Source organism: Coturnix japonica, chromosome 1 (assembly GCF_001577835.2).
Source record: "Coturnix japonica isolate 7356 chromosome 1, Coturnix japonica 2.1, whole genome shotgun sequence".
NCBI lineage: Eukaryota > Metazoa > Chordata > Aves > Galliformes > Phasianidae > Coturnix > Coturnix japonica.
The window spans coordinates 75,986,673-76,012,622 of record NC_029516.1 but is presented as its reverse complement, the minus strand read 5'-3'; the positions used below and the strand labels follow the sequence as shown (position 1 = coordinate 76,012,622).

The following is a 25,950-nucleotide window of genomic DNA, read 5'->3' as shown; positions in this document are numbered from 1 at the left end:
CAAAATTATGTAATACAACAGTCAAAATTCCAGTATACTTACATTCATGCGCTACTGACAGCAGCTCCCCATGATCCATCACCAGCTGCCTCTTCTGCAAACAACAAGCTGAATTCCACTTATAACTCCCATTTGCAACATGCCTTTAAGAAAACCCGCTCATAGATTCAGTGAATCCCACACTATGCTGTCAGAAGTTATGTTCAAATTGTACTGGTTTATTTACATCCGTCGTTTTATAAACAGTAACACAAACATCTTTACATGAAAAAAATCTCATTGCTGAAGTAGGCACGGAGTCAGAGACTCTTCAGGGTATTTTCAGAAGGGAGTAAGAAGAAGAAAACGTAATACAACAGTTGCTGGGCAGAACTAGAAATACACGGGAGTTGGCCCAGGTGCAATTTCATGCAAATATCTTTAACCGTTCATGTTCTAATGGTATTTACTCAGATAGTAAGAGAAAAATAAACAAACAAGGAATTAGTTCCAGAATTAAGGTGCCCTAGCTTGATTCCTAGTAAAATAACTTAGGATAACTGGCTTTTATAAAGGTCAGTTTATTTTTCTCCCGATGATGTACCGGTTCAGAGGTTTTGACTCAAATACTCAATACAGCAGAACTAATCCCTAACATTTTAACTTCACAATTTTTGGTAATGTCCACAAAGATGTCTACAAAGATGCTACGCCTCGGCCATAAGGACGTTCCTGTACTGGGCCTTCTAGCATGAGATCCGTTCTTGTACCACGTACAAGGCCAGAAACACACTATTACACATCTGCCTTCTCTCAAACATTCACTAGCTTACAGGTAGTTATTAAAGGAGTATAAACAAATGTTGAACCAATCAAGGCGGCCTTTATTGCAAGCATACTGCACTGGAAATCTCTTCACTTTATTTGTATTCATTAATTTTCCAGCCACACCTTCAATCTTCAACACTCCTTCAGTCAACATAAACTCAATTCTGCGCTGAACTGAAGGCTTTTAAAAGTCTAACTTATATTTTAGACATTTTGCTTCACAGGATCCAGATGACTGGTATTCAATTGCCATACGCATCTCAGTGCGTGTACTCATCCTCACATGAGAAGCAATTTCAACCTATCAAATGTTAAGTTTAGCATAATTAATGAAATCACAACCCTGTAGTAAAGGTTTATTGCGCATGGTTCCTTTTGGTATTTAAAGATACCCTCGTAATCAGTTCCAATTATTTACCTTTGTAGTGGAGAGGACTGCTAAAACATTAGCTTTCCAAACTGTTTGCATTTCTCCCCCTTCGTATCTGCAGCCCAAGCTGCACTTACCCATTGCTGACTGGAAGGAAGCGCTGTTCCTAACATTTTATCCGCTCTGCTTACAAAGCTTGTTTTAACAGTTCAAGTTACTACCCAGTAGGCAAAACTAAAATTTATAGACTGTAGGCTATGGAGGTATTTTAATTTCAAATCTCAGTCGTTTAAAGCCATTCTGTCTTCAACTGCTTCTCCGCTTTGCCTCATTCTTTTGATATACTTGTAGGAACCCAGCAGCACGCTCCCCTATAAATACGCACATCACTCATTGAAGGTGCATCGCAATAAAACAAACTGACCTTTATAATATGTACTTCTACAAAAGAAAGGAAATTAAAAGTCCTGTTCAGAAATTGGTAATAATTTACCCTATCTTAAGCCTGCTATCCAGGCACTGCCATCAGTAAATTGAAAAAAACACAAAGTTAGTATTCGGTTGGGAAACCATCAGCTCATGTTCACATACAGTATCTTCGTCACTTCTCCTTTATAAACTCTTCTCTACAATGTCTTTAGTTATTAACTCTCCAAGGCATCCAATACTTTCATGATCTGTTGTTTTATGGCTTTGGTTGCATCACCTGCGTTTGGAATCAGATACCTTAAAAAGAAAAAAAAGCCATCATTAATTCACTACAAAACTTTCAAGCGTCAACTGAAATTCTTGCTTTCGTGTTTCTTTCTTGCACAGATAAAGGGGAAAGAGAAGGGAAAGCTATTAAAACAAAGACCTACTGAGGGACTAACATCTATTTTTCACGTAACGTTTTCTGTCTGTGAAACTGTATCCGCTGAGGAGGATTTCACAAACCATTCTAGAAAGGGAAGATCCTTCATTAGTTACCGGTGGCAGAGACTGCTACCGGTACCAATGTCTGACGTACGTATAGCGGCCCTTGGTTTTCTTTTTGTTTTTTATTCCGATGGATATCTCCAGGTAATTTAAGTTACCAGTGTCTCTTTTGTATTCACTCCACTCAATAAGGTGAGGAAGTAATCCAACAAGCAGCGTAGCTCTCTGCAATATGTTGAACTTACCTGTGTTGGACATAATAGCAAACTCATTTTACTCTAAGCAGCCAACAGCTATAGAGAAACTTTCCTATTGAAGCTAGGAAGCTCATATCTGAGTATCTGCTCCTAAATAAAAACTGTTACGTTTCAACTCGATTTTGGGAATTACAGCACACATCTGATTTCCAGTTGACAGCATCCTGTATATCATTGCTACTGATACTGGTGCTACTAAGAGGGCTTACCTTTCAACGGCCAAAATTTCTATGCCTGAAGTATTGCTATTTCCGTATTTAAAGGTGATCAGTTCCGGGTGCTTCTTCTTGGATGTGATTTTGACTACAGAGTTGAGTGCCTGTCGAGACTGTATGTAAGCCAGTCCCTTTCGCGACGGGATCTCCCTCAAACAATACATATGGGTTGCCGTTACTAGGAGATGACTTGAAGGGAAAGAAAGAAGGCAATTACACTTCTTATTTCACTAACTATCAGCTACTTAAAAAGCTAAATTTGACAAACAAGTTACACAGAGAACTAGATAAAACAGTCAGCAAATCTAAGGAGTGGTTTCTTGCTTCTGTAAATTAGGCATGTTTACAAAACACTTCCATTGTTCCCAGTTTACTGCATCATAACCATTTTTTAAACAAGCACTGCAGCCTCATCAGCACACATAATGAGTGAGCAGTTTGCATCATCACATATGCTATGAGCGCTATCAAAGATCAAAACCCCCTGGAACAAGCCTGGCCATAGAGTGCAGGGAAAATATCTCCATCCTATGTCTTCCGTCCTTCAATCATAACCCAATGCCATCTCTTCATCTACAGTATTGCAACTCTATGTGTTGAGCATCAGACCTGAGCCATGAGTGACTGCCTGTCACTATACAAGCACTAATGTGGAACTGCTCGCTTGGCCACTCAGTTCAAGACCCACTTTTGGCTTCCTGTGCTCTGGGCGCTGGCCTCACTGCCATCTGAGTAAAGAATTTCTGCCTAACATCTAATCTAGATCTCCCCTGAAGCATCATGTCCTGCACTTGCAGGTTTAGCAAGGTCAATGAATCTTAGGGGTAAGATGAGCAAACAGTACAAGGCAGGGAGCTAGATAAGAACAAACTGAAGCAATAGGTACTTGGGTCTACAGACATTGCTACAGAATACAGACATTTTAATTATGTTTAGAACTAATTCCAGTACCTGGGAAACATATGTCCATTTTCTTTTACTTCATTACAGGGGAAGTTATACTTCACATCAGGTTTATTTATCCATGTTTGGATGTTGACAACCTCTTTTCGATCATCATCAGACATCGAAGAACTGTCAATTTCATCTATGTTAAGAAAAGGTGGTGGTTACAAGGAAAAAAGATTATTACATGTCAGACAACTTTTCAATTCACTTGAAACAACAGAAGCTACGCTATTTTAAACCAAGGTCACTGATGTGAGAATCACTGATGTGAGCAGAACACTGCAGTGATTCTTCTTACTCAGGCCTAGTAGTGCTTTTAAGAGCAAATGTGAATAAAAACCAGCTAAAAACATTACAGTAGGCATATCCTAGGCAATTAATCTTCTAGGACCTGGTTTTCTGAAACCATAGAAACTCTGAGCATCCATAATATTTTGTGATAAAGAATGGCACAAACTTAAACTTTACTACATGGGACTTGGAGAAGTATCTTGTTAAAGCTCGCTTCATTTTGCTCCTTCTCAATTCTTATAGAAGAAAACAAGTGATCACTTAAACAACTCCAGATATTATAAATCTCTTTTCTTAATCTTCCTAAATCATTTCATTTTCAAGTCAACAATTCCTAGTCTACACATCTGTTTGGACACAGGATGGCTACTTGTGCTGTGTGTTCCAGTTTCGCCTGTAATTTTTCAAGTGGATGAAACACTAAAATCACCACTAACAGCCCTGATCAATGATAATACTTGGAAAAATGCCCTACTGTAAGACAAAGATGTGAAATATGCACTTATGATTTACGCACACTTAATGTCTATGTACGTTTATCTAAGCAAGAGGAAAATCATCTGCTTTACCAGTGTCATATTCTTCTTCATCTCCAATGCTGAATACAGGTTTCACACCACGGTAAGGTTTTCCTACTCTGTCACTGCTGCTGACATGTCTGCTGGCAATGAAAAGGAAAGAAGGGGCATTGGATGGATGGCAAGAAGACAAATAACTTTCAAACTGATGATATGAATCCTATCAAAACGTACTAGCAAAATATGAATGCAACCGTGCAATTGAAAAAGAGAGATTTCCATAAAGCTGCCTATAAGGAAGCTGGGGCTGACCCATCAAGCATTCTGGTTAGTGAAAGCGTGTATTTCAGTTATCTGGCAAGGCTCAGTACTGTAACAAAGTAAAAGGAACGCTTAGAAAGAGCTTCTGATCACCTTCTCAAGTGACAAGATACATTAAGAGACTGGAAGACTGAAGACATGCTATGAAGTTTCAAGCATGAAGATCTCGAGTTCTATCTGAAGTATTTCTGAACATCAAGGATGGGTTTCTAAAATACAGTACCAGACTGGCGTGGAGGAAAAGACAAAGACTCTTAATTACCAAATCTAGAAGTTCTTTTTCTAGTAAACAGGTCACTCCTCAGAAAGATAAAATACCTTAAACATCTCAGAGAGGGGGTATTATAGACCATTCACTGTAGTGTGAATTCTGAGTTCCTGTCAGGATTGCTTCCTCCATTATGAGTCCAGTCCTGTAATCTTTAGACAAGCAATTTGTACTGCTAACCTCAGCATCACTGGGATTTCTGCACAGATACTGACTGCAAAATCACATTCAAATCTGCTTCTAGATAATGTTAAATGACACAAGCAAACATAACTGAGTCTTAATGTTTAATATGTCTTCAGTTACCAACTGAGACAGCTTAAAGGTCCAGCTCAGAGTACTGTGAAGATAGTCACAGCTGCCATGTTAAAGGCTCTGCAGATCAACTGCAGGGAAATACTTGAAGCAAATACGAGAAGACCTCGGGTGTTCAGAAAGCCTCCAAATATGCAAGTGCTGAAGAACAAACAAAAGCAATACCAAAACAACAGTGCCCAAAAGTTCATGATTTTCACCTTTATAATGGGCAACATGTAACAGTTCAAAACAAAATCCATCACCCCAAAACACACCTGTACCTTTCTCCCATTGCAATTTCTATAACATTTTCTCCTCCACAACATCTACTCATGTTTCCTATCAACTACAAGACCCAGTTCCTGTTCTAAGTATGTTCACACACTTGTTTACGTGATACCGTAGAACCAAGTTACAGAGGCCACCTCTCCACTAGTACAGAAACAAATGCTAATGCAAGTGATAGACCTGTATGTACCTATCCGAAAGCAAATTTGAAAGCTTAAAGAAGCAATCTGCATTTTCTGTGACTAAAACTTATTAATGAAGATGAAACGAGGAAATGTTTAACAGGAAAAAATGCATTCTACAAAAACAAAACCCCAACAAAAAATGAACATATAGAAACATGCTAATTAGTGCTTTAGACAATAAGCATCAATGACACTGACAATTCAGGAGGGCAGTGTTTCTTTAGGTAGATTGTTGTAAGTATGGAATTGTTTTAGGAATACGTAACCAATTGAGTCAGAAGAAACACATTCAAATCACGTTGACTTGAATTACACAGGGAGGATTTAAGGGAAGGTCTTACTGGTGTTTAAAGAGCAAAGTTAGTCAAGATGAGAAATGAAAGAGCCACTTCAAAAAAAAATGGTCATGTCTTAAACTAGAAAATAACTTCCTATGGAAGTTATAATTACATAATTACTCTGGTAAAAAATGAATGCAATTCCCTTCTGTGGCAAACCTGCACAATGAACTACGTTGGTGATAAAAACAAATGTGGATCCAATTAAAAGGGTGAGGAAACGTTTTTTCAGAGTTGCATTTTAAAGAGGGGTTTTTGTGTGAGTTTAGTGTGAGTTTCTTATGGCGTCTGCCTCATAAGGAACATCAGCACTGTGAGTGAGAGCAAGTAAAATAACCCAGGTAGAATCTCACTACATCAAACCTTCTTTGTTTCAAAAACAAATATAACTGTGTGTACCAATGTCATAACATGTTTTAGTTGAAATTTTGGCACATTTTAAAGCATTCAAAAAATGGATCAACAAACTGGGTGTAAAAATTTCCACAGTATTTGGGATTTCTAAATTATGAAAATCTATCAGCTACTGGGACAGCTGCACTTTTTACATTATTTTTTTCAAGGACCCTGGTTAGCGTCATTATTGGTTTTGCCTACAGGCAAATATTGTTTTCAAGCATGTGCAAACAGCTTGGAAAGCAGGGGATCAAAATCCTTGAAAGCTCACAAAGCACGTTAATTCTCCGTTAATCCCAGCAGCAGTCTTGGTGCTTTTCAGTCCACGAGGGTAAAAAGCTGTAACACAGTGCTCCCAACGTATAAGCAAAGTTCTAAAGTGATTATGCAGGATTGTGGAAGCATGTACAGGTGTGGAAGGTCCTTTGCTTATCACAAAGCCACACTATTGGTTTGTGAAATAATGATGAGGTAATATACCTGACACAAATGTGAGGGCACTCCACACCTCCGTGAGATGCAGCAGTTACGGGAATAAGGTGAGGGAAAGTTCAAGGCACGTTCACCTTATTACCTCAGCATTTTTCTTTTCCCAGTAATGAGTACCTCCGGTTCTATCAGTGTATTCTATCAGTGTATGCAAAGCAGCACATAAATTCCAGATTTACAGACAGAATTTCAGAATGGGTTCCTTACAGAGTATTCCACCCCCTTATGTTCTGACACTATATGAATAGTTCAAAGCAAGTCCTTTTTGTAGGCTCTACAAGGCCACAACTCCTTCAGTAACTGCTCCTGGCGTCTCACTAGTACAAGTCATTTAAAAAATATAATCATTAGAATTAAACAGAAAAAGAATTGTTCTGCAGAAAGTCACCATGAGGAAGAAAACAGGAGTAACAGAGCAGAGCCCAAGAGAAGAAAGCACTTCCAATGCATTCTTTTCTTCCTCTAGTCCCGAGTAGTACTAGTTACTTAGCTTTAACAGATTAAAACTCACTGAATTAACATGAAAATATCTGAGCAATTTTGTCAGTGTAACCAATGCTTACAAATATTGCGATGCCATGCTAAGTACGACAAGGGTGATTTTAGTCAGACTGCTGAATTCTCAAGCTTACCGCTCCAGGCTTGCTCTGTCTGGCCACGGAATATTGAAAGGTATTCTATAGCAAATTGGGGCAGAACAAAAGAATTACCAAAAAAAAGAAGAAAAGGGAAAAACCCAGAGAAGCAATGGAAATGTACTGGCAACGTGTCTCTCTCAAAGAGATCGCTTGTAAAGAAACTTAGCAATGCCCTGGGACAGCTTGCCATGAGATAGAGAAATCTGTAAAAATGTTATCAACGACGTATTGTTTAATGCTATCTGTGGCTTACATATATATATATGTCCTACTTGAACTCCTCACAAGACAAAAGGTGCTATCAAATGTGACTTAAGAGTTTTTTGCTTCCTGTTCTGAATAGTTAAAAGAATATTATTCTAACACACCAGCACCAATCTGTACATTTGATTAGATACAACATTACTTAAAAACTGCTGTTGGTTTGACCTATGTCTTAATTCCTGCTATCATGCAAACACTACCGCTGTGACATTCTGGAATGCTAATGCCACATTATATGTGAAATCTAAAGGCTGAAAATGTAAGGTAACTTTTGTCTTCACATTTATAAAATAGCCACCTGAAATAGGTGGCATTCCTCATTGTTAACCATAGTGAGGTATAAATGACCCACCTGTCTACTGGAGTGGATGTATTTTCAATGAAACTAATTACTTTTTCTTTCACATTCACAGATTTAGTCTTCAAAGCAACTGTCATTTTATTCATCAAGGACTTGACTCCTTTTCCATCACTTGAACCATTAGGAGAATCACCCTGTAAAAGTAACTCTTCTCAGGATTAATCATTAAAAAAAAAATCAGGCAATTTAATTAGGGGTCCTGTTTCTTTAAAAGACAAAACAGATTACAAGATATTAAACTCAACAGAACATTAATTACAGCATTACACATTCTGAATTCTATCAAATGACAGCGGCAATGTGGGTGTGAACTAAAAATCTGAAAAAGCAAGCTAACAAACCTTACTAATCAGCTCTCTGTGTGAAAGATAGAGAAGGAATTCCATTTGTGCCAAACTGGATCCAAATTAAAAGCCAAGTTCTAGGTATAACACATTAGTTGTAGAGAAAAGACAACTGTGAGCTGTCCCATGAAACCCTATGCCACCTTTGGAGTATCTCATCCCCAGAGTAAAAAAAGGAGCCACAAACGCACTGTCTATTATTATACTCTGATGGAGCATGACTGCTTATACTCTGTTGAACTCTTGGAGAGTTCTTTTCTATAGGTAGGCTCTTCCTTTCCAGAGGATAAGAACCAACCAGAGGCTGAATGAAGTCTGAAACTGAACACAACTAAGAACAATTGTGACTTGCAGTAATGCACTTCACATGTGAAAAGGAGGAACATGAAGAAAAAGTTGGGTACATCTGGGGCTCTGAAACCACTGAATCACTTGACCTTAATGTTCACTTACATCGACAGAGGAATTTATGCTACTTCTGGAGCCTGAGGTGCTAGCAATCCAGTGACCGTATCCATTTTCTGGTCCTTCCACGTTGATATCTGCTAAGTGCTGCTGAAGGGCTGTTAAAAGGCCGTTAAAATGTTCAGAACTACAGTGGCATTAATCTGTAGATAAAAATACTGTATAACCAAGACTAATCTGAAACAATTTTTGCTCCGCCTGAATGACTAAAGCTGATATATTCAGATAGTGCTATAACTGGTTTCTTTTTGTGTTGCTCTTTTGAGTAATAAAAGGCATTAGCACAGTTTTTATTTAAAAACAAAAAGGTTGAATACAGCAGTTGCAAAAAAGAAGTCATTGCTTTGACCCTACAGGTAGTGGCACATATTGACTAGCAATACTTCTGTACTTCTGAACTGTACAGACATCTCCACTGCTGTAGAGTTGTAAGTTGCTGGTTGATTCCAGCAACCAACTGTGAAATGATGAATTAACAGCTTACAAAAACACAATAATTATTAAGCAGCATCGTTGCATGGATCTGCAGTGTACACAGACCAAACACAAGGAATGAACACTTAGAAGGATGAGAAAATTTCCCCTGCTTCCTACACTGATTTTTCACCAATCAGAAATGCAGGCATGCTGTAACAGTTAGCCACGCTTAAATGCAGATCCGAGCAAAACAAAATTGTGGCAAATGAAACATATTTGCCATTAATTTAAGCAATTTATAGCCAAAGCCTAACAAAAATATCAACAACGTTAAGATACCGTGTTTTTTTAAGACAATATGAATACTAAAGTTGTTATCATTAAACTTACCCATAAATCCTCCTTTGGCTATGCTTACGTACTCCTTATTTTTCTGCAACAGAAAACATAATTCTGGCTGAAGAAAACATCCTTGGATTGAGTTTTGCAAGCATGGCAATCAGATGCAGGTTTGTTTTAAAACAAAAATCAACACAAAATCTGAATAATGATAAAACAGTTCATATTTGAAAGGGAAAAATAGTTTGTCATTAAGTATCAATCATACATACAGACAGACTTTATTTCAACTATTAAAATCAACAGTAATTTAGTTGTACCTGTAAGAAGTGTGCCAGCACCATGTTCATATACATATCTTCTTCTTCCCTGCCACTCCCCATGAAGCAGAGATGTTCTCCACCAGCAATAGAGCCAGACTCAATAGACTGTTTTTGTGCTTCTAATAGGGATTTCACAGACTGTGCAAACTCTGATGGATTTTGAAGCATCTGTGGAATGCATTAAAAAGTCTGTTTGACACTAACATAATGCAACAGAACTACTCCCCAAGAAAGAAATACAACTTCAGTTTCTCAACTTATTAGCAGATACTAAATAATGATGGGAATACGACAGAGAGACCAGACTTCCTTTAATTCTATATGACGAAATACAAGGAGATACATGGAGTTCTTAGTACTCTCAAAAAGTTAAGGCTGTGGTCTCCTGAAGACCTATCATGCATGCAAAATCAATGAGCTGCTACAAAAAAGAGATGGAGAAACACGGACATTTTAGATTCATCTGAAATTTCTGCCTGCTATAGTAAAGAAGGCAATCAATTAAATCAGTGAAGTAATGCTGATCTGTAACTGGATTTACAGGGGAAAAAATAACCATTACCTAGCTTTTACACTGGATTAAATGAAGAATTACAAAGCACACGGGGTAGCCATCAGTACATTTGCCTGAATTTTAACTAGGGTTTCCTAGAACCAAGTGCTGGTGCTTTATTACTGCGAGCATGCAGTAAAATTCAGCCCCTATCTAAGGCTGCCAGTTAGCCAGGGAGTGTTTTTCCAGGTGTTTTTGCCCGTCAACTTTCCCTAAAGCAAACTGTATTTTCTTTGCATATAGAACCATAGAATCATAGAATTGCTCAGGTTGGAAAAGACCTTAAAGATCATCAAGTCCAACAGCAACCTAACCATAATAGCTCAACTTTAACAACCCTCTGCTAAATCACATCCCTGAGCACCGCATCTAAATACAATATATACAAATACACTAAAAGCACTGAATTTCCACTAATGGCTTTTTGTCACAAAGATTATTTTCTGTAATTTGTTCCTCACACTGTATTTCCAATAATATAAGTGAGTCTGGCAACATTTGTGCGGCATGACTTGCAATGGATCTTTAATACATCAACTGATGCACAATGCTACAAAGTAACTTAAATATGTAATAACTAATAACATCCAATTTAAAAATTACTTTTGTGGACATATTCCCCCATATACTAACAAGCTTTATTAACAGTTTATGATGCTTATTTTTACTTTATTGAATCTGGTATTCAATGAAGTCTAGAAAAAAACACTCTCGTGTACTACTGGGAAAGTTCTTCCTAAATAATGTTTTATCTAAGTTAAAACCCCAAACACTAAACATTTATACCTGTGCAAATCATACTTAATAATAAAGTATCTTAACTACAGAGATTAAGATACTAGAGGCAGGATTGTGTTTCTTAACTGAGAAAGGTAGAAAAGCTTGCTATGCCATATGTAAAGAGAAGTTAATTCAGAGCGTTTATGGGAGCAGTATGGAATGAAACAGCAGAGGGTTAAAATAGAAATGAAGCACAGGTGACTTGGGGAAAAATGACAGAAGTCTGACTGAATGTTCAATTAGAAATTCATAATCAAACGGAAATTACAGCAAAATTTTTAATAAAGTAATTAGTCTATAATACATCCCAGTCCCAAGATTAATGCACTTCCTTCTCTCCTGCTATGTAGCCAGCATTTTAAAGGAGCAACCACACAGTTCAGGACGTGTGCTCCTTACCACCAGGCTACCGTAGAGCCAAAAAGAGATGACTTCTCCAACAACGTCTAGATTTTTGCCTTTAGTTTTGAATCCTTGTAATGTAGCTAGACTACAGCTGTCCAGACAAGCTGTTCTTTCAGGACAAACATTCCTCTTTCCTTCTACTTAACACAGGATTCAAAAATCAGTTGAGAAACAAAAAGCATACGAACCAAATCTGAGTCTAAATGAAAGGCTGTTGATAAGTGCCCAGCATTGTACTGCTCTGCAGGACGACAATCCACTACGAAGAACCTCACCCCGTCCTGAAAGAGAAAGATTTTACCTATTAAAAAAATGTTTAAATCACGTTGTTTGTGATAGGAATGTACATAATCCAACTATATTTTAGTAGTAGTTCCAAAGCTTCAGGAACCTCCCTCAGATGGGCCAATAGCTATCGGAAAACTGAAATTTAAGTACTCCATACTATTATCAGATCACCAGCAGTGTTTTAGTAGTGACTTCTCATTGATATACATGCATAACTTTATTTGGACTAGGAAAAGAAATGCATGCATTCTCCAGTGGAGGCCTATAAACTGCTACATAAAACCAGCAGTGAAGAAACACTGTAATCTAGCTACAGCATTATCCATGTATTGGTTTTAAATATTGCAAGCATTGTATCAAGATATCTTACATACTGTTCCCTGCATCAAAGTATGTCTGCAGTGAACTACCATGGAAATAGCTTGAATCCATTTTTCGTGTGTTTAAGCAGCTCACTGACCAAAGACCATTATTTCAGAACATCATTTTTCTCAAAGGTGGTGGGTTTAAAATTTTTTTCTCTAGTAGCTACATCTGGAAAGGAATTCAAATTAATGAATTACTTCAAGCATCCACCCCTCAGGTCTAGATCGTCTGTATTAAGTTCCCCTTTGCTGTAGCTCTAGTTGCTACAGTACTACACTACTAATAGTGCAGTCAACACATTTACAATGGGAAACAACTTCAGTACAAGAATACTTTCCCGTGAAATAGCAAATATTTATTTGTGTGTTTGCACTCAGAAATAGAAGTCAGGGATTCCTCTATTTTTCTTAAAACTGGAGAAAAGTAATTCAGCATACTGACTCCTTGCTGCTGATTTGCTTGGAGAATCTCAGACACTGAAACCGCTAGACAGAGAGCCTGGCTCAAGTCTGTGTCATCATCTTTGAGGCCCAGTAAGCTGCTGCCAAAAAGACTGTGATTGTCCTGTAAAGGCAAGAGGGGATAAAAAGGTTAACCGAAGCCACTGTCTTTAAATGTGAAGGCACAAAGTAAAAATACGTTTGCAATATAAAAAATATTAAGCACAATATATGCATATTTTGTCCGCATAGTCAAATCTGTTTCATGAATTCACTCAAGTCAGATTTCTTAGAGTAAGGAAGGGCTGCAGGAGCAGAGCATGTGATGACAGCTTTACTTCAGCTAAGTGTCTTGTTTTCTGCTTGCTGTTACAAGTACAGCGAGAACTGCTGTGCCGTCTGCTACCAAACAACAGAGTCAGCATGGAATTTGTACTTCATTTGTTCTTAAAAGAACCTGGTTTGCAAAACAAGGTCACCAGTAATGAAGCAGCAATACTGCAGGGAAGCTTCTTGCCAACACATTCTGCTTAAACTTCTTACCTTTCCAAGATTCTCAAAGTAAATGCTGCCAAGAGTAGTAATACGAAAACGATGCCTAAAACATCACGATTAAATAATGTGATACCATCAGCAGAAGTTTTCAGTCACCAAAAAGAAGAAGATTTCAAAATTACTTTATTACCTTCCTGAAAGAAGCTGGAGTTTTGCTACAGTAATATTGTGCCAAAGAGAAGAGATCCTCTATATCCTCTACTTCGAGATTGGCTGGTGAAGTTTCTAGAAACTCTGGTACATATAGAAACAACATAAATGCATCATTATTTCAGACAGAGAAGAAACAATGTGCCATATTTTAAGTTATTTCTAACTTTTTAATGAATTTGAATACCTTTTCAACTTTTTATTAACAAAGCACGACATGAATGTTGATTCGTTCTCTAAAGGAAACTACTCCTCATTCTAAGGAAGCCAGTGCTATCTGACACAAATTCAAGGCTTTGATGCAGAGTAGTTCAATTTTACCACACTTGAATCTCTCCACAGTTTTAATTTTCAGTTGTAATATTAACTCAGATGTAGCACAGCAAAAGTACAAGAAGAAAGGAATTAGTAGGTGAGGGAATGTATTGATGAGAAAAATCAGTGGGTAAAACAGTTCAATGATATTCAGTTATTTAGTAATAAACATAAACAAAGAGGATTGTGCTATATGGTGAATATTTCACTAGGAGATGTATAAGTGAAGTACTTACTTAGCATTTCTTCTTTCTCTGATTCTTGTGCTAAGATAACATCCCTGAAAACAGTAAAGTCACAGGCAAAGATTAAGACAGTAAAACCAAAATGAACCCAAAATAAATTGCAAATGTCAGCAAGGAAAGCTTCAAAGAATGAAATGTACACTTACTTTGCATTGACAAGGATGATCAACATTAAAAAATAAATAAAGAATGGATCTGCTTGTTGTAGATAACCATCCCATATTGCCTGAGTTACTTCAGTTGAACAGTAATAGGAGAAAAGGCTTCCAAGCTAAAAATTTAGAGAATATAGTGAGCAAGAGATATACATAGGAACAGTCTTATCTGAACAAGATTTTTAAGAGATATTAATCAGCTTAAATAAAAAAATGAACAAAAACATGCAAAAATATACCTTTTTGCTACATATTGAAAGCCAGTTATAACCTAAAAAACTAAGCAATAGGAAACTAATAAAAGAATACACTTAGTCAAGTAGCTCAGCAAACAAGAATTAAAGGATTCAACTAAGAGGCTAATTGAATATTGTTGTACATTAGTTCGATGATGTTATTTAATATTATATTGTAATTAGTTTAGGCTGACTGAACGTTTGCAAGCAAAAGAAAATTTTCATTACCATTTAACAAACTGGCTGTTCCCACATTCCCATTTAAAAATACACTATATGAAATGCAACATTCAAAGTGGATAGAGGAAAGGGTAGAAATTCCCTTTTATGCATCCCAGATAAAATTTGTAATCTCAACTAATTTAAATGTACAGCAGCTGGCTCCATTGGCATCTTACTGAGCTTTCTGATGCATTTAAATTTGTATCAACAAAATAACAGCTTTCAAAAGTCAGGATGTCTCTGACCAGTGACACAACAGGTCTCTGAATATTGCATATGAATTTCTACACTAGAAAGTCCTATATAAGATAAGTTGGTAATGAGTTTCAATGTAATCTCATAATATGAGATTTATGATTGTTCTCTAAACTTGTACATCAGAGAGCATGACACTGAGTCAGACAGCAACATTAGCTCATTTCCCTACATCCTTTCAAACAGAAGAATTTTTTTCCTAATAAATCACTATACTTTTAATAAACAACTTTAAAGAAGTTTCTGTTTACTAGGGAAAAATATACAAAAGCAGGTATGTAGTAAAAAAGACTCAGTTCCTCTATTGAAGATCTATGACTGGCCAAGGGCCAGAGAATACAAAATTATTCCTGGATACATTTTCACATTAAAACTGGTAACAACCTAAAAAGTCTTTCTAAACACAATCGAGCATAACACTAACCTTATAGTTTAATACATTGTTTTAGCATTCTTTAACTTACATAGGGAATGGAGTTACAAAAAACATTGCAAAGCCAAAGACAGAAGACTATGGAAGAGCTTATGAGATGGTAATGAAGCCTTCTTTCAATTTATGTTCTTCAAGCGCTGTATCATGTCATTTTATTGTTGATACAAAGACCCACTGCAACATGAGAGCTTGGCTGCTTCAATAGTCCTGCTATGTAAACTTTACCAAAAACCTTTTTGATGTAAGCATCTTCAGAACTATCCGCAATCAAGGCAGTTTCAAAGCTAATAGGAGAAAACAAATGATTCTTGAAGGCCTGAGCTCTAGCAGGCGTAACAGCTGTGTGCTGTAGCACTCTACTAGGTAGTAAAATTCATCCACTGGATAACTGGATATTGTTATCTCAAAACAATTAGAAAGCTTATTCAGAAAGACCTGTGTTGATGTTTCTCCACAGATCTACAAGCATTCAACAGCCCACTTTAAAAACTAATGTCAAACATTATGGTTGCTTAATATTTTGACTATGTTGGTTGCTATCATTCCTAGTTATTCCACATAGTTCCTGATATAAACAGCTCTATCAACATATAGTACAAAAAAAATGTCATGTTTACAAGATTTTACACCTTGCATCACACAACTGAAGACAAAGAAGCCCACATTATGCCATGTAATTTATTTCAATTTACAAAGCTGTAGTCTCTTGTACTGTTCTTTCCTAAACTGGCAATGTAAAATTCAGCGTAAGATAAATTTAGTTTTCATTATGTTTCCCTACTTTCACTTTATTACCCAGTTGAGTGCATATGAATCCGGTGTCATCTTCTTAGTATCAAGAAAGGAGCAGAGTTCAGGCTCATGGTACTGAAGAAGCAGCCTGAATAAGTGAAATGGTCTTCCCTTCAGAAAACAATCCCTGAAAACAAGCAGTGAAAATAATCACGAACCTCTCCAATAAAATTTCAGTCGTCAGACTTAAAGTAGCAATTCTTTATCAGCTGTGATAATGTAATTTCCAACATAGTTCTTATAATTCACAAGCGCTAATCTTGAAACCAAAATACCTCAGAAAATTTAGAAAAACCGGACCTACAAACACCAAAAAAACTCCACTATGCTGATAAGACCGAGAAAGAATTTAATACTTCTATATTTGCAGTTTTGCAAATATATATTGCAATATTCTCAAATATTTGCAGTATTAAAAGTATTTAAATATCAAAACAAGCCTTACAAATTAACTCAATGTTATGAGCTCAAAATAATATTATTCTAATACAGCAGCCAATGGAATTTTAAAGGGTGGTAATTTTGCACACAATTAACAGTTAAATGTCAATTCAACAGGCAGGAATTAAAGTAGTATTTAGAATGAAGAAAATGGTTATTGATAAGGCAATAAGAACAGATCTCAAGTGTTTAAAAAGTCAAGTAAGCTTATGTGAAATGTGATGCACTGATCTCCATAGAGTTATCAACCTCACTTTCTTAAACAAAAGTACATCTACGTTAGTGAAAGGAAATTATTCATAGCAAATTACATGTGGAGATTCTTTCTGGAAAGTATCAAGCAATCTCTAATTTCCCATTAAGTTAACGGGACAAAAAAATGTGAAAAGAATAATGTTCTATTACTGAATTTAGCATAATATTCTAGACTTCCATGTCATTTTCTTTGAATGGCTAATATGGTCAATTATTCAAGTCAGTCAGTAATTCCTTACCACATTTAAACAATAGGAATGGATATATATCCAAAAATAACTCCAAAAAGAACCTTCCAACATTTCTACTGACAGCAAAGCAGCCCTGTTTAGACATTTTTCTCAACCATTTTTTCAGTTTCTTTTTCCCTTTGGTATCTTCTGCAGTAATCAACTCTGAGCAGCACACCCAGCTTGGAAAAAAAGAAAAACCAAGCCACCTCATCAAGAATTTATAGCCAATAGGCATTGAAAAGTGGTTAAATTTATCAACATATCAGGGAATCCGACAACACTGCTAAAAAGAAAGCTCCTGTAGCCTATACCAACGTAACACTGCTTCACAAAATACTTCTAATGCCCTTTAAAACAGCATACAGACAGAAGAAAGCATTTTACCTTGGAATGTATTTATTCATGATAGCGTAAAAGCAGTTGTACAAATCACTGCGTGGCAATCGGAGGTGAACCAGAGGTCTGAGGAGATGTATCCAACCAAGGCAAGAACTGTATTTAACATTGCGTGATTTACAGTAAAAAGTAATAACAGACTCAATGTCCAAAAGCAATACTGACTTCTCGTCTTCTGGCACTGACAACCGGTCTGAAATAAGCACAGACATATAAACCATGTTAAAAGCTTTTCAAAGAGAGTGAATAAGTTTAGTTCATAGCGCAACTGTACCACTATGGAATTCTGTATGCTTGGGAAAATTAAGAGAACAGCAAAAAAGCCCCAAAATTGGCAGCACAAATTAAATACTAACAGAAATACCTCTTAAAATGCATTGAAATACGAGTGACTTTTTCAGCCTCTGTAGATTGAAATGTTTAATATCACAACAAAACAAAATGTGAGAAGTTAGGATTTACTGGAACCTAAATGAAACAAAAAGTTAGAGCCTTTAATTCTTCTATTTCTATTTGATATGCTCAGCAAATAACTTATGCTCAACTCCACAGCATTTGAATTTCAGTACTGATCAATTCATAATGCATACTTTGCAGTTCCTCAAAAGCCCACTGATGCGCTGATTCATGAATATCAGTAGTTTGGTATCAGCAAGGATTGGAGACTTAAATTCTAGTCTTTATGTATAAATCACATTTTAATATCTACTCTTACTTTTGTAAAAGGTGTTTAAATTTGAGTTTCTTGGGTAACTATAAAAAGAAAACAATTTGCTTACAAACAGGTTTTAGATTAGGGTTAGCACTGTTGCTAATCTGAAAATACACCATGAACATATGCTCTTTTATATAGTGCAGTTCGTTGTTCAACTTCTTATAAGTGTTGTGAGGAACTGGAAAGTTAAGATGTCCCCTATTTACTGACAGACTAATTCTGAACCCATCAAATAGAACAACATTTTGGGATAAAAGCAGTTTGGTAATTGAAGTAGTAAGGCAAACAATTCTTAAATATAATCATGGCTGAGCCGGATACTTACACAAAGCTTCAGCTTTCATTACTTACAAAGCGTCTTTCTGCATAGACTCTCACTTAAAAAGCTGGCAACACTTCAGAAAAATTACTGGCACCTCCCTCAGTGGAGACAGTGGTTATATGCACTTTTGTGCTATGGCAGCTTTTCATATTAAATACTGACAATTAGGCAGTTAAAAACTTGATGGACACCACTGGAAGTTTAAAAGATAGAGCTTGGAAAAAAAGATACTTGTTCTATTTATTTTTTTTTTACCTCCTGGAGTTTTCATCCTACTGGACTGTGTCCACATTTGCTATCACTTATGAGTCATTACTTTAAAATTCCATGACATCTGCCCTCTCAGGGTTTGAGCAGATACTTAATTTCTTACAATGTTTCTGACTTTCTGCGTGTTGCTTCTCATCTTCCTCATCTCTTCCTCCAAAATGTAAACATTATTTAGGTTATTTAATTCAAATAACAAATCCCTAATACAACAGAGAACAGTTTTCACATAGGGGATCTAAACGCGACTGAACTTACCAATTAGCTCTTGGCAATCCTTGTGAATTATATTCTGTTCTGGTAGATCTAAACAGCCATCCCAGGATGCGAGGCTGTCCCCCTTTCCTACAACATTAAGTGCAATCTGGAAAGAAGAATACAAAAAAATATATTCTGAATATTTTAGTGCCCTCAAAAATTGAACTCACTAAAGAACATCCTAAACCTGAATCAATGTACACACATTAAAGTTCACAGAATCACAGAATTGCAGGGGTTGGAAGGGACCTCTAGAGATCATTGAGTCCAACCCCCCTGCCAAAGCAGGCTCCCTACACCATGTCACACAGGTAGGCGTCCAGTCGGGTCTTGAATATCTCCAGTGAAGGAGACTCCACCACCTCCCTGGGCAGAACATGGAAACATTCCAGTACACGGAAACAAGTTGGCTTGTTTGTGAAGATACCCAATAATTAAATCATTCACCTCTAATCACACATAACCTCTTCAGGTATTTCCTGCTTTTTAAGATTGTATTTACCTTCCAAACGTTGGCCCTCAGTTCAGCAGGTAACTGCCTTCCTTGAATGATGTTTCTTACAGTTTCAAGATCACAGCCTCCTTCTTCTAGAGCTTCAGCGAGATCTTTTTCCCTGTAATAACAATACATACTGTGTGTATTGAAAAAATAACTAAAACAAAACAAAAACCATAGAACAATGCAATACTTTTAATTCTGCATAGACAAGAGGCTACTACCAAGCAAAAAGACACACATATGTAAAGGTATAAGACAATTGCCCAGTTACCGAAACAATGACGACAAAAAGGTGAAACTATTCACTCCTTTGCTCTTAAGGCTGTTTGTTCAATTCCTCATTCTATTCTATTTACATGAGAGAAAAAAGTAAGTTCAGATCAGTTTTTTTTTGTGTATGTTTGGTGGCCCTGCCAGGCAGGGGGGTTGGAACTACATGATCCTTGAGGTCCCTTCCAACCCGGGTCATTCTGTGATTTCAGCAGTCCCAGTGCTGTCGGTAATGAGACAACCACAGCTGATGACTGGAGGAATTTCAGGATCATGTAGCAGAGCAGTGACAAAAGATCTGGTTGACTGGAAAAACAGCAATGGCAAAGATATATGCGTCCCATAGGCAAAGCTTCTCCCTCCCTGGATCCTCTTCGCTGTTCTCTTGGAGCTCTGACACATGCCTTAAGAATGACTGCGTCACCCACCTGACTAACCAAACACACACCCAGAGGTTTATAGCCACAGCAAAACACAGAATATGGCTGTTTATTCAGGACGGATAGTGAAGTATAAAGATTCATTCCTTGTAACAACACACGTACTTATTATACACAAGGGATATCAGACATTAAGGTGATCTCAGCACCACTCTCCACTATCCCAGATGTTAAGTGCTATTAATGCAATCTATTCCAAATACCTGTGGAAAAGAGTGTGAGGTTTTGAGTTTGCTCTACTTCTTTAATTTGCATGCATCCCCAACTAGCTAAATTCCTCACTACAAACCTTGACACTGTGTGTTAAATACCTAAATTCCATCAGTACCTCTGATCTTGACAAATTGATTTAAACCTCAATCCTATGCAAGTATAAGCATATATATCACAAGCAGCTACCATCACTTAAGACTTCTCAAAGAATTCATAAGGTTGAAGAGTAGACGCTTTCCTAGCAACACACCAGAGTTTCTTTTCCAGCACTTTTTGGCATCGCTTTGTATTTCCAGCATACAGTGGGGCACAGCCAGCAGCCTGTTTCTTTGGGTACCTTTGCTAACTTAAAGTGCAGCTTACAATAATTTCCTTGTATTTCAGTACTGAATATAATATCCCAGAGCTCACAGACCTACAGACTGCAAGGGAAAATATCCACTCACTGACAGAATAATGAGGGGTAAAAACACACGAGCACACTTGCACATCATCTCCTATCTTGTTGTCTAACTGTGTATGTAACAATCAGTGCTGGAGAAATTAAACCACCAAATTGGTTCATCCTGAATATGAATGAAGGATTTCCAGGACATGTACATAAAAGACCTGGTGCTCTGCAGAACTGGATGAACTGATGGGTGATCTAACGGCAGTAAAAGCCACCATCAGACATAAGCTGAAGGGAGACAGATCTACCACGGCTGCAGTCTATTTCAAGAAGCCATCTTAGCTTTGATTAAGACACGGACAATCCCGTTCTATACATAAGCCATGACCTGAAAGGTTAATTCCCACAAGGGATGTGGCTCTAAATGTTATAAATCACAGTAATGCTATTAATGTTTCTGGAGTAAATTTCCACACTACAAAGGATCACTGAAATACAAGCCAGAGGCCAATGATCTTCAGGAATAGTGTGCCCAGGGGGACAGGAAGGACAGCAGCATCCCGACTGGTATCAGAAATAGTGCAGCCAGCAGGAGCACAGGGGAGATCTGCCCTCTGTACTGGGCACTGGTGAGGCCCAACCTTGAGTACTGTGTTCAGTTTGGGGCTCCTCAATACACAGAAGACACTGAGGCTCTGGAGCGTGTCAAGAGAAAGGCAGATAAACTGGTGAGGGGTCTGGAACAGAAGCTTTATAGGGAGTGGCTGAGGGAGCTGGGATTGTTCAGTCTGGAGAAGAGGAGGCTCAGGGGTGGCCTTATCACTCTCTACAACTACCAGAAAGAGGTTGTGGCAAGATGGGGATCAGCCTCTTCTCACACTTAACAGCAAAAAGACTATAGAGAATGGCCTCAAGCTGGGCAAGGAGAGATTCAGGTTGGATATCAAGAAAAAATTCTTCTCTGAAAGAGTATTAAGGTGCTGGAATGGGCTTCCCAGGGATGTGGTGGAGTCCCCGTCCCTGGAGGTATTCAAGAACTGTGTAGATGCGGCACTGAAGGTTGTGTTTAGTGGGCAGTACTGGTAGCGATGAGCTGACTGTTGGACTAGATCTTAGTGGTCTTTTCCAATCATAATGTATATCAACTGTATCAACTGTAAGAGGAGGACAAAGGGAAATCTCTTCTCTCGTGTAATCAGTGATAGAACTAAAGGGAATGGTTTTAAGCTGCGCCAGGGGAGATTCAAGCTGAACATTAGGAAGTATTACTTCTTCGAACGGGTAGTCAGGCATTGGAATGCACTGCCCAGAGAAGTGGTGGAGTCACTGACCATGGGAGTGTTCAAGAAACGTTTGGATGTTGTGCTGAGGAATATGATTTAGCTGGGAAGTATTGGTGATGGTTGGACTAGATGATCTTCTACGTCTTTTCCAACCTTGATAATTCTGTGAATCTGTGTTCTAGAACATCAAACACATCCAGTTTGCATGCTACAGTTATTGGGAATGCATGAAAAGAGAACGCTAGGCACACACAGAGCAGTGATGCCATCACAACTACTAGCACAGACAGCAGGTATCAAATGTTGGTGCCACGTTGGATTATTTTATTCCCCTAATAAATTCTTGTGACAAGGAAGGAAGAGCTAAACTGCATTTTAAGCAGATGACTTTACTTTGAAGAAGCTCACAACAGCCTATGGTTTTATAACACATTCTAATTACACGCGTGGTTTACTTAAAAGAAAACCGGGGAAGTGACAAATGCCTATGAACATTTCCCATGTCAATGGCTAATATCAATGTATTTTTACAGCCATCTTTTACCTTCCCGACACAGGAAACCATCTACATAAAGTCTACCATTTTCCCCAGAAATTTACTTTATATTTAGTAGCTGTGGTTACTGAGTTTAGTTTACGATCCTCCTGACCACTGAAAAAAAGCCTCAACAAGAGCCGTATTAAATCAAAAGTAAAGAAGACTGTCCATTCATAGAATAAACCACAGAATCACAGAATGGCCTGGGCTGAAAAGGACCACAATGATCACGTAGTTCCAACCCCCTGCTATGTGCAGGGTCACCAACCAGCAGACCAGGCTGCCCAGAGCCACATCCAGCCTGGCCTTGAATGCCTCCAGGGATGGGGCATCCACAGCCTCCTTGGGCAACCCGTTCCAGTGCATCACCAGACTCTACTTGAAAAACAGAGGGAATAAAATGGTTCTAGGCACTAATAAGACACATTATGAGAAGAGAAAAAACAACAACTAAACCCAGCACTGTCACACTGTTATCTGAAACAATTCAGATTGTATTTTGGGACCCACATAATGAATAATTCCAATGTAAAGTGAAGGAAAAAATTCTAGGAAATTTTGGCAGAAATAATTATCTCCATATTTAGATCCATATTTAATCAGTTCAGGTCTTAGCTGTGAAAATACAGATATTAAAATAAAAATACTACTTGATTAAGTTCCCAAAACACTGAGTATTAAACAAGCATCTGCCTCAAAGCTTAACAAGCTTATTCATTACTGTGTATGTCCTTACCTGAGATTGTGAAGAAGAAAAATTAAATCTATATCATTTATTTCCTTCTGAAACGAGGGGGAAATTATTATCTTACTTATAGTTACAATAATTGTCTGCATTACAGGTGATGTCTCAGCCTCTGGAGATAGAATTGCATTTGTCTTTGAATCCCTCTAAGGAACTGAATATAGGACAAGGAAACAGAGCTGGTCTTTTCAGTCCCAGAGTTCAGACGTACAGGTGCATCATTTTATGCTTCATTAGTTTTCTTTTTAAATGTGAAATGTTAGTGCACAACATCATATGTAGACTTCAACACTGTGATAATACAGTACCAAATCTGCTGTAACTACTTTTTAACTAGGACTAGTCAGAATAGTAGTATTGCAGTATTAGGTCAAGAACCAGCCCTTGCATTTCATACCTAACAGGAACTTTATCAGCTTGTTGCAGTCTGAAAGACTAATACTCTTTCATCTTTGGTAATGAACAAGGTTTGAAGTATGTTTTTTCACAGATATTTCAACATTATTCCCTTATTCTACGTCCAAGGTTATATTTCAAAGTGTCAAAACTGAACAGTCAATGACTCCATCCCTAATTTTGTAACTATATATACCAACTGTCAGGACTATTTAGAAATAATGGTACCAGACACTGTACTTGTAAAAACACTTCATAAACACCGAAGTTGTAACAAAAACCTAAACAAGAAAACAAAAACGAAACTCCAGTTCATTCCCCTTTGCTACTAAATGACACTGGGTTGTTTCATCCCCAACAGCTGTATCTGCAGAACCAACGCAGACAAAGAACAGACACCAGCTACATCTGCATGCTTGTCAGCTCTGGTTGTTTTCATAGAGAGACAACAAAGCACAAAGAAGCCTGGGCACAGTGAGCATCTGACTTTGAATCCTCCACATTAAAGTACAGAAGCAAATCAAGACTGGGAAGGAGCAGCTCCACAACGCACTGTTTGCACAGTGCCTATGTGGAAGGGACAAAGAGCAAGGCAATAGCACAGCAATACACGCAATGCAGAAGCACAAAGAGAAGAATAAAAGGAAGATACGGAGGTGGAGAAGTGTGGGGTGCAGTAAAAACAACTTCAGTGTTGAACGCCCCGTCCTTGGAGGTGTTCAAGACCAGGTTGGACGGGGCCCTGGGCAACCTGATCTAGTAAAGGTGTATGTTTGGTGGCCCTGCCAGGCAGGGGGTGGAACTACATGATCCTTGAGGTCCCTTCCAACCCGGGTCATTCTGTAGATTCTGTGATTAAATTCAGCCTCAGACACAGACGTGTGTGATACTGAGACCCCATCAGCACTGTTACCGCTGAAGTGACGCTACACACACACAAGAAAGAGACTGGTGGACTAAGGATACAACACAAAATGCATTATAAGTAATAGCTGCGCTGGGGGAGGCCGAAAAGCAGAACTATTCTATAAGCAGCCCAGTACTTGGCAGACTTGCAGGGAAACCCAGCAAAGCCACCAAGTGCCCGCACCATGAGGCTCCCGGCCCGCCCAAAGCCACGGCCCGGGCCCTGGGGCAGCCCCCATCCCTGCGCTCTGAGGGCAGCGCTTCCCCCTCCAGCACCCACCAAGGGTTGGGATGGGATGGGATGGGATGGGATGCGCTCGCCCCACTCTAGGGCCTACGGGCCCGGAGGGAGGGTGGCACCGAGAGGGCTGCGAGCACGGGGCCATCTCTTTCTCCCTCTCCACAGCCTCCCCCTCTGTTCCCCGGCCCCGCTCTGAGGTGGAGAGGGAGGGAAGGGACACCCAACTCACCAGCTGCTCGGCGGCGTCCCGTCCCCTTCCGCCATAGCTGTTGACGTGCCGCCCCGCTCGGCCGTAAAGCACCTCCGGGGAGTTGGTATGTTGTTGTTTCTTTCTGCGACAACCTCTCTGCCCTGCCGTCTACGAAGCTGTCGCAAAGCGAAGGGCCGACCGCCAAGCGCGGAAGCCGGGCAGGGAGGAAGGCGAACCCGCGTGGCGCTGGCAGCATGGGGGACGAGCTGGACGAGCCGTGGTGGGAGGCGGCGAAGGGGGAAGGCGGCGGCACAGGTACGCCGCGATCGGAGCGAGCTCTGAACCCTCCTTTCCCTGCCCGCTGGCTTCCCAGTTCCCGTTTGCCCCCCTCCCAGTCTCAGCTTTTAACGTCCCGCTTTAAGTTTTCCTCTTTTTCTCGCCACCCGGCAAAAATTCGCTTTACGTGGCTTTAAATGCAGAGGGGTGGGAGTGGAGGAAGGCGGCACGCTGTGAGCTCTGAGGGCGGCTGCCCCATGAGGATACTTAGTCTGTACAGCGCTGCGTTCCCATTCGTGTTTAGCTGATGATAGAACCACACAGCATCCCGAGCTGGGACGGACACACAAGGATCACCGAGTCCACCTGGTGGCTCTAGGAAGGAGCACTCCAAACCCAAGCCCTGTGTCTCGGTGCCGCGTCCAAAT

The 25,950-nt window shown here is 38.8% G+C and overlaps 2 protein-coding genes across 2 annotated transcripts in view; one reads left to right on the top strand and one right to left on the bottom strand.

Annotated features, from left to right (window-relative positions):
• Window positions 1-197: 197 nt before the first annotated feature.
• Window positions 198-25,507, bottom strand: TBC1D23 (TBC1 domain family member 23). The gene is given in 20 exon segments (XM_015876794.2): window positions 198-1,903; window positions 2,562-2,756; window positions 3,519-3,654; window positions 4,376-4,464; window positions 7,539-7,583; window positions 8,161-8,303; window positions 8,967-9,076; window positions 9,786-9,828; window positions 10,055-10,225; window positions 11,984-12,076; window positions 12,891-13,013; window positions 13,575-13,678; window positions 14,146-14,189; window positions 14,301-14,425; window positions 16,251-16,374; window positions 17,561-17,765; window positions 19,135-19,240; window positions 19,637-19,748; window positions 25,286-25,439; window positions 25,442-25,507. Coding segments are annotated over 20 exon segments (2,265 nt in total). The 5' UTR covers window positions 25,503-25,507; the 3' UTR covers window positions 198-1,821.
• Window positions 25,470-25,950, top strand: part of CMSS1 (cms1 ribosomal small subunit homolog) — a 208,215-nt gene continuing 207,734 nt past the window's right edge. Inside the window, exon 1 of the mRNA XM_015876868.1 lies at window positions 25,470-25,561. Coding sequence (XP_015732354.1) covers window positions 25,501-25,561 — 61 coding nt within the window. The 5' untranslated portion in view covers window positions 25,470-25,500. The remainder of the gene's footprint in view (window positions 25,562-25,950) is intronic.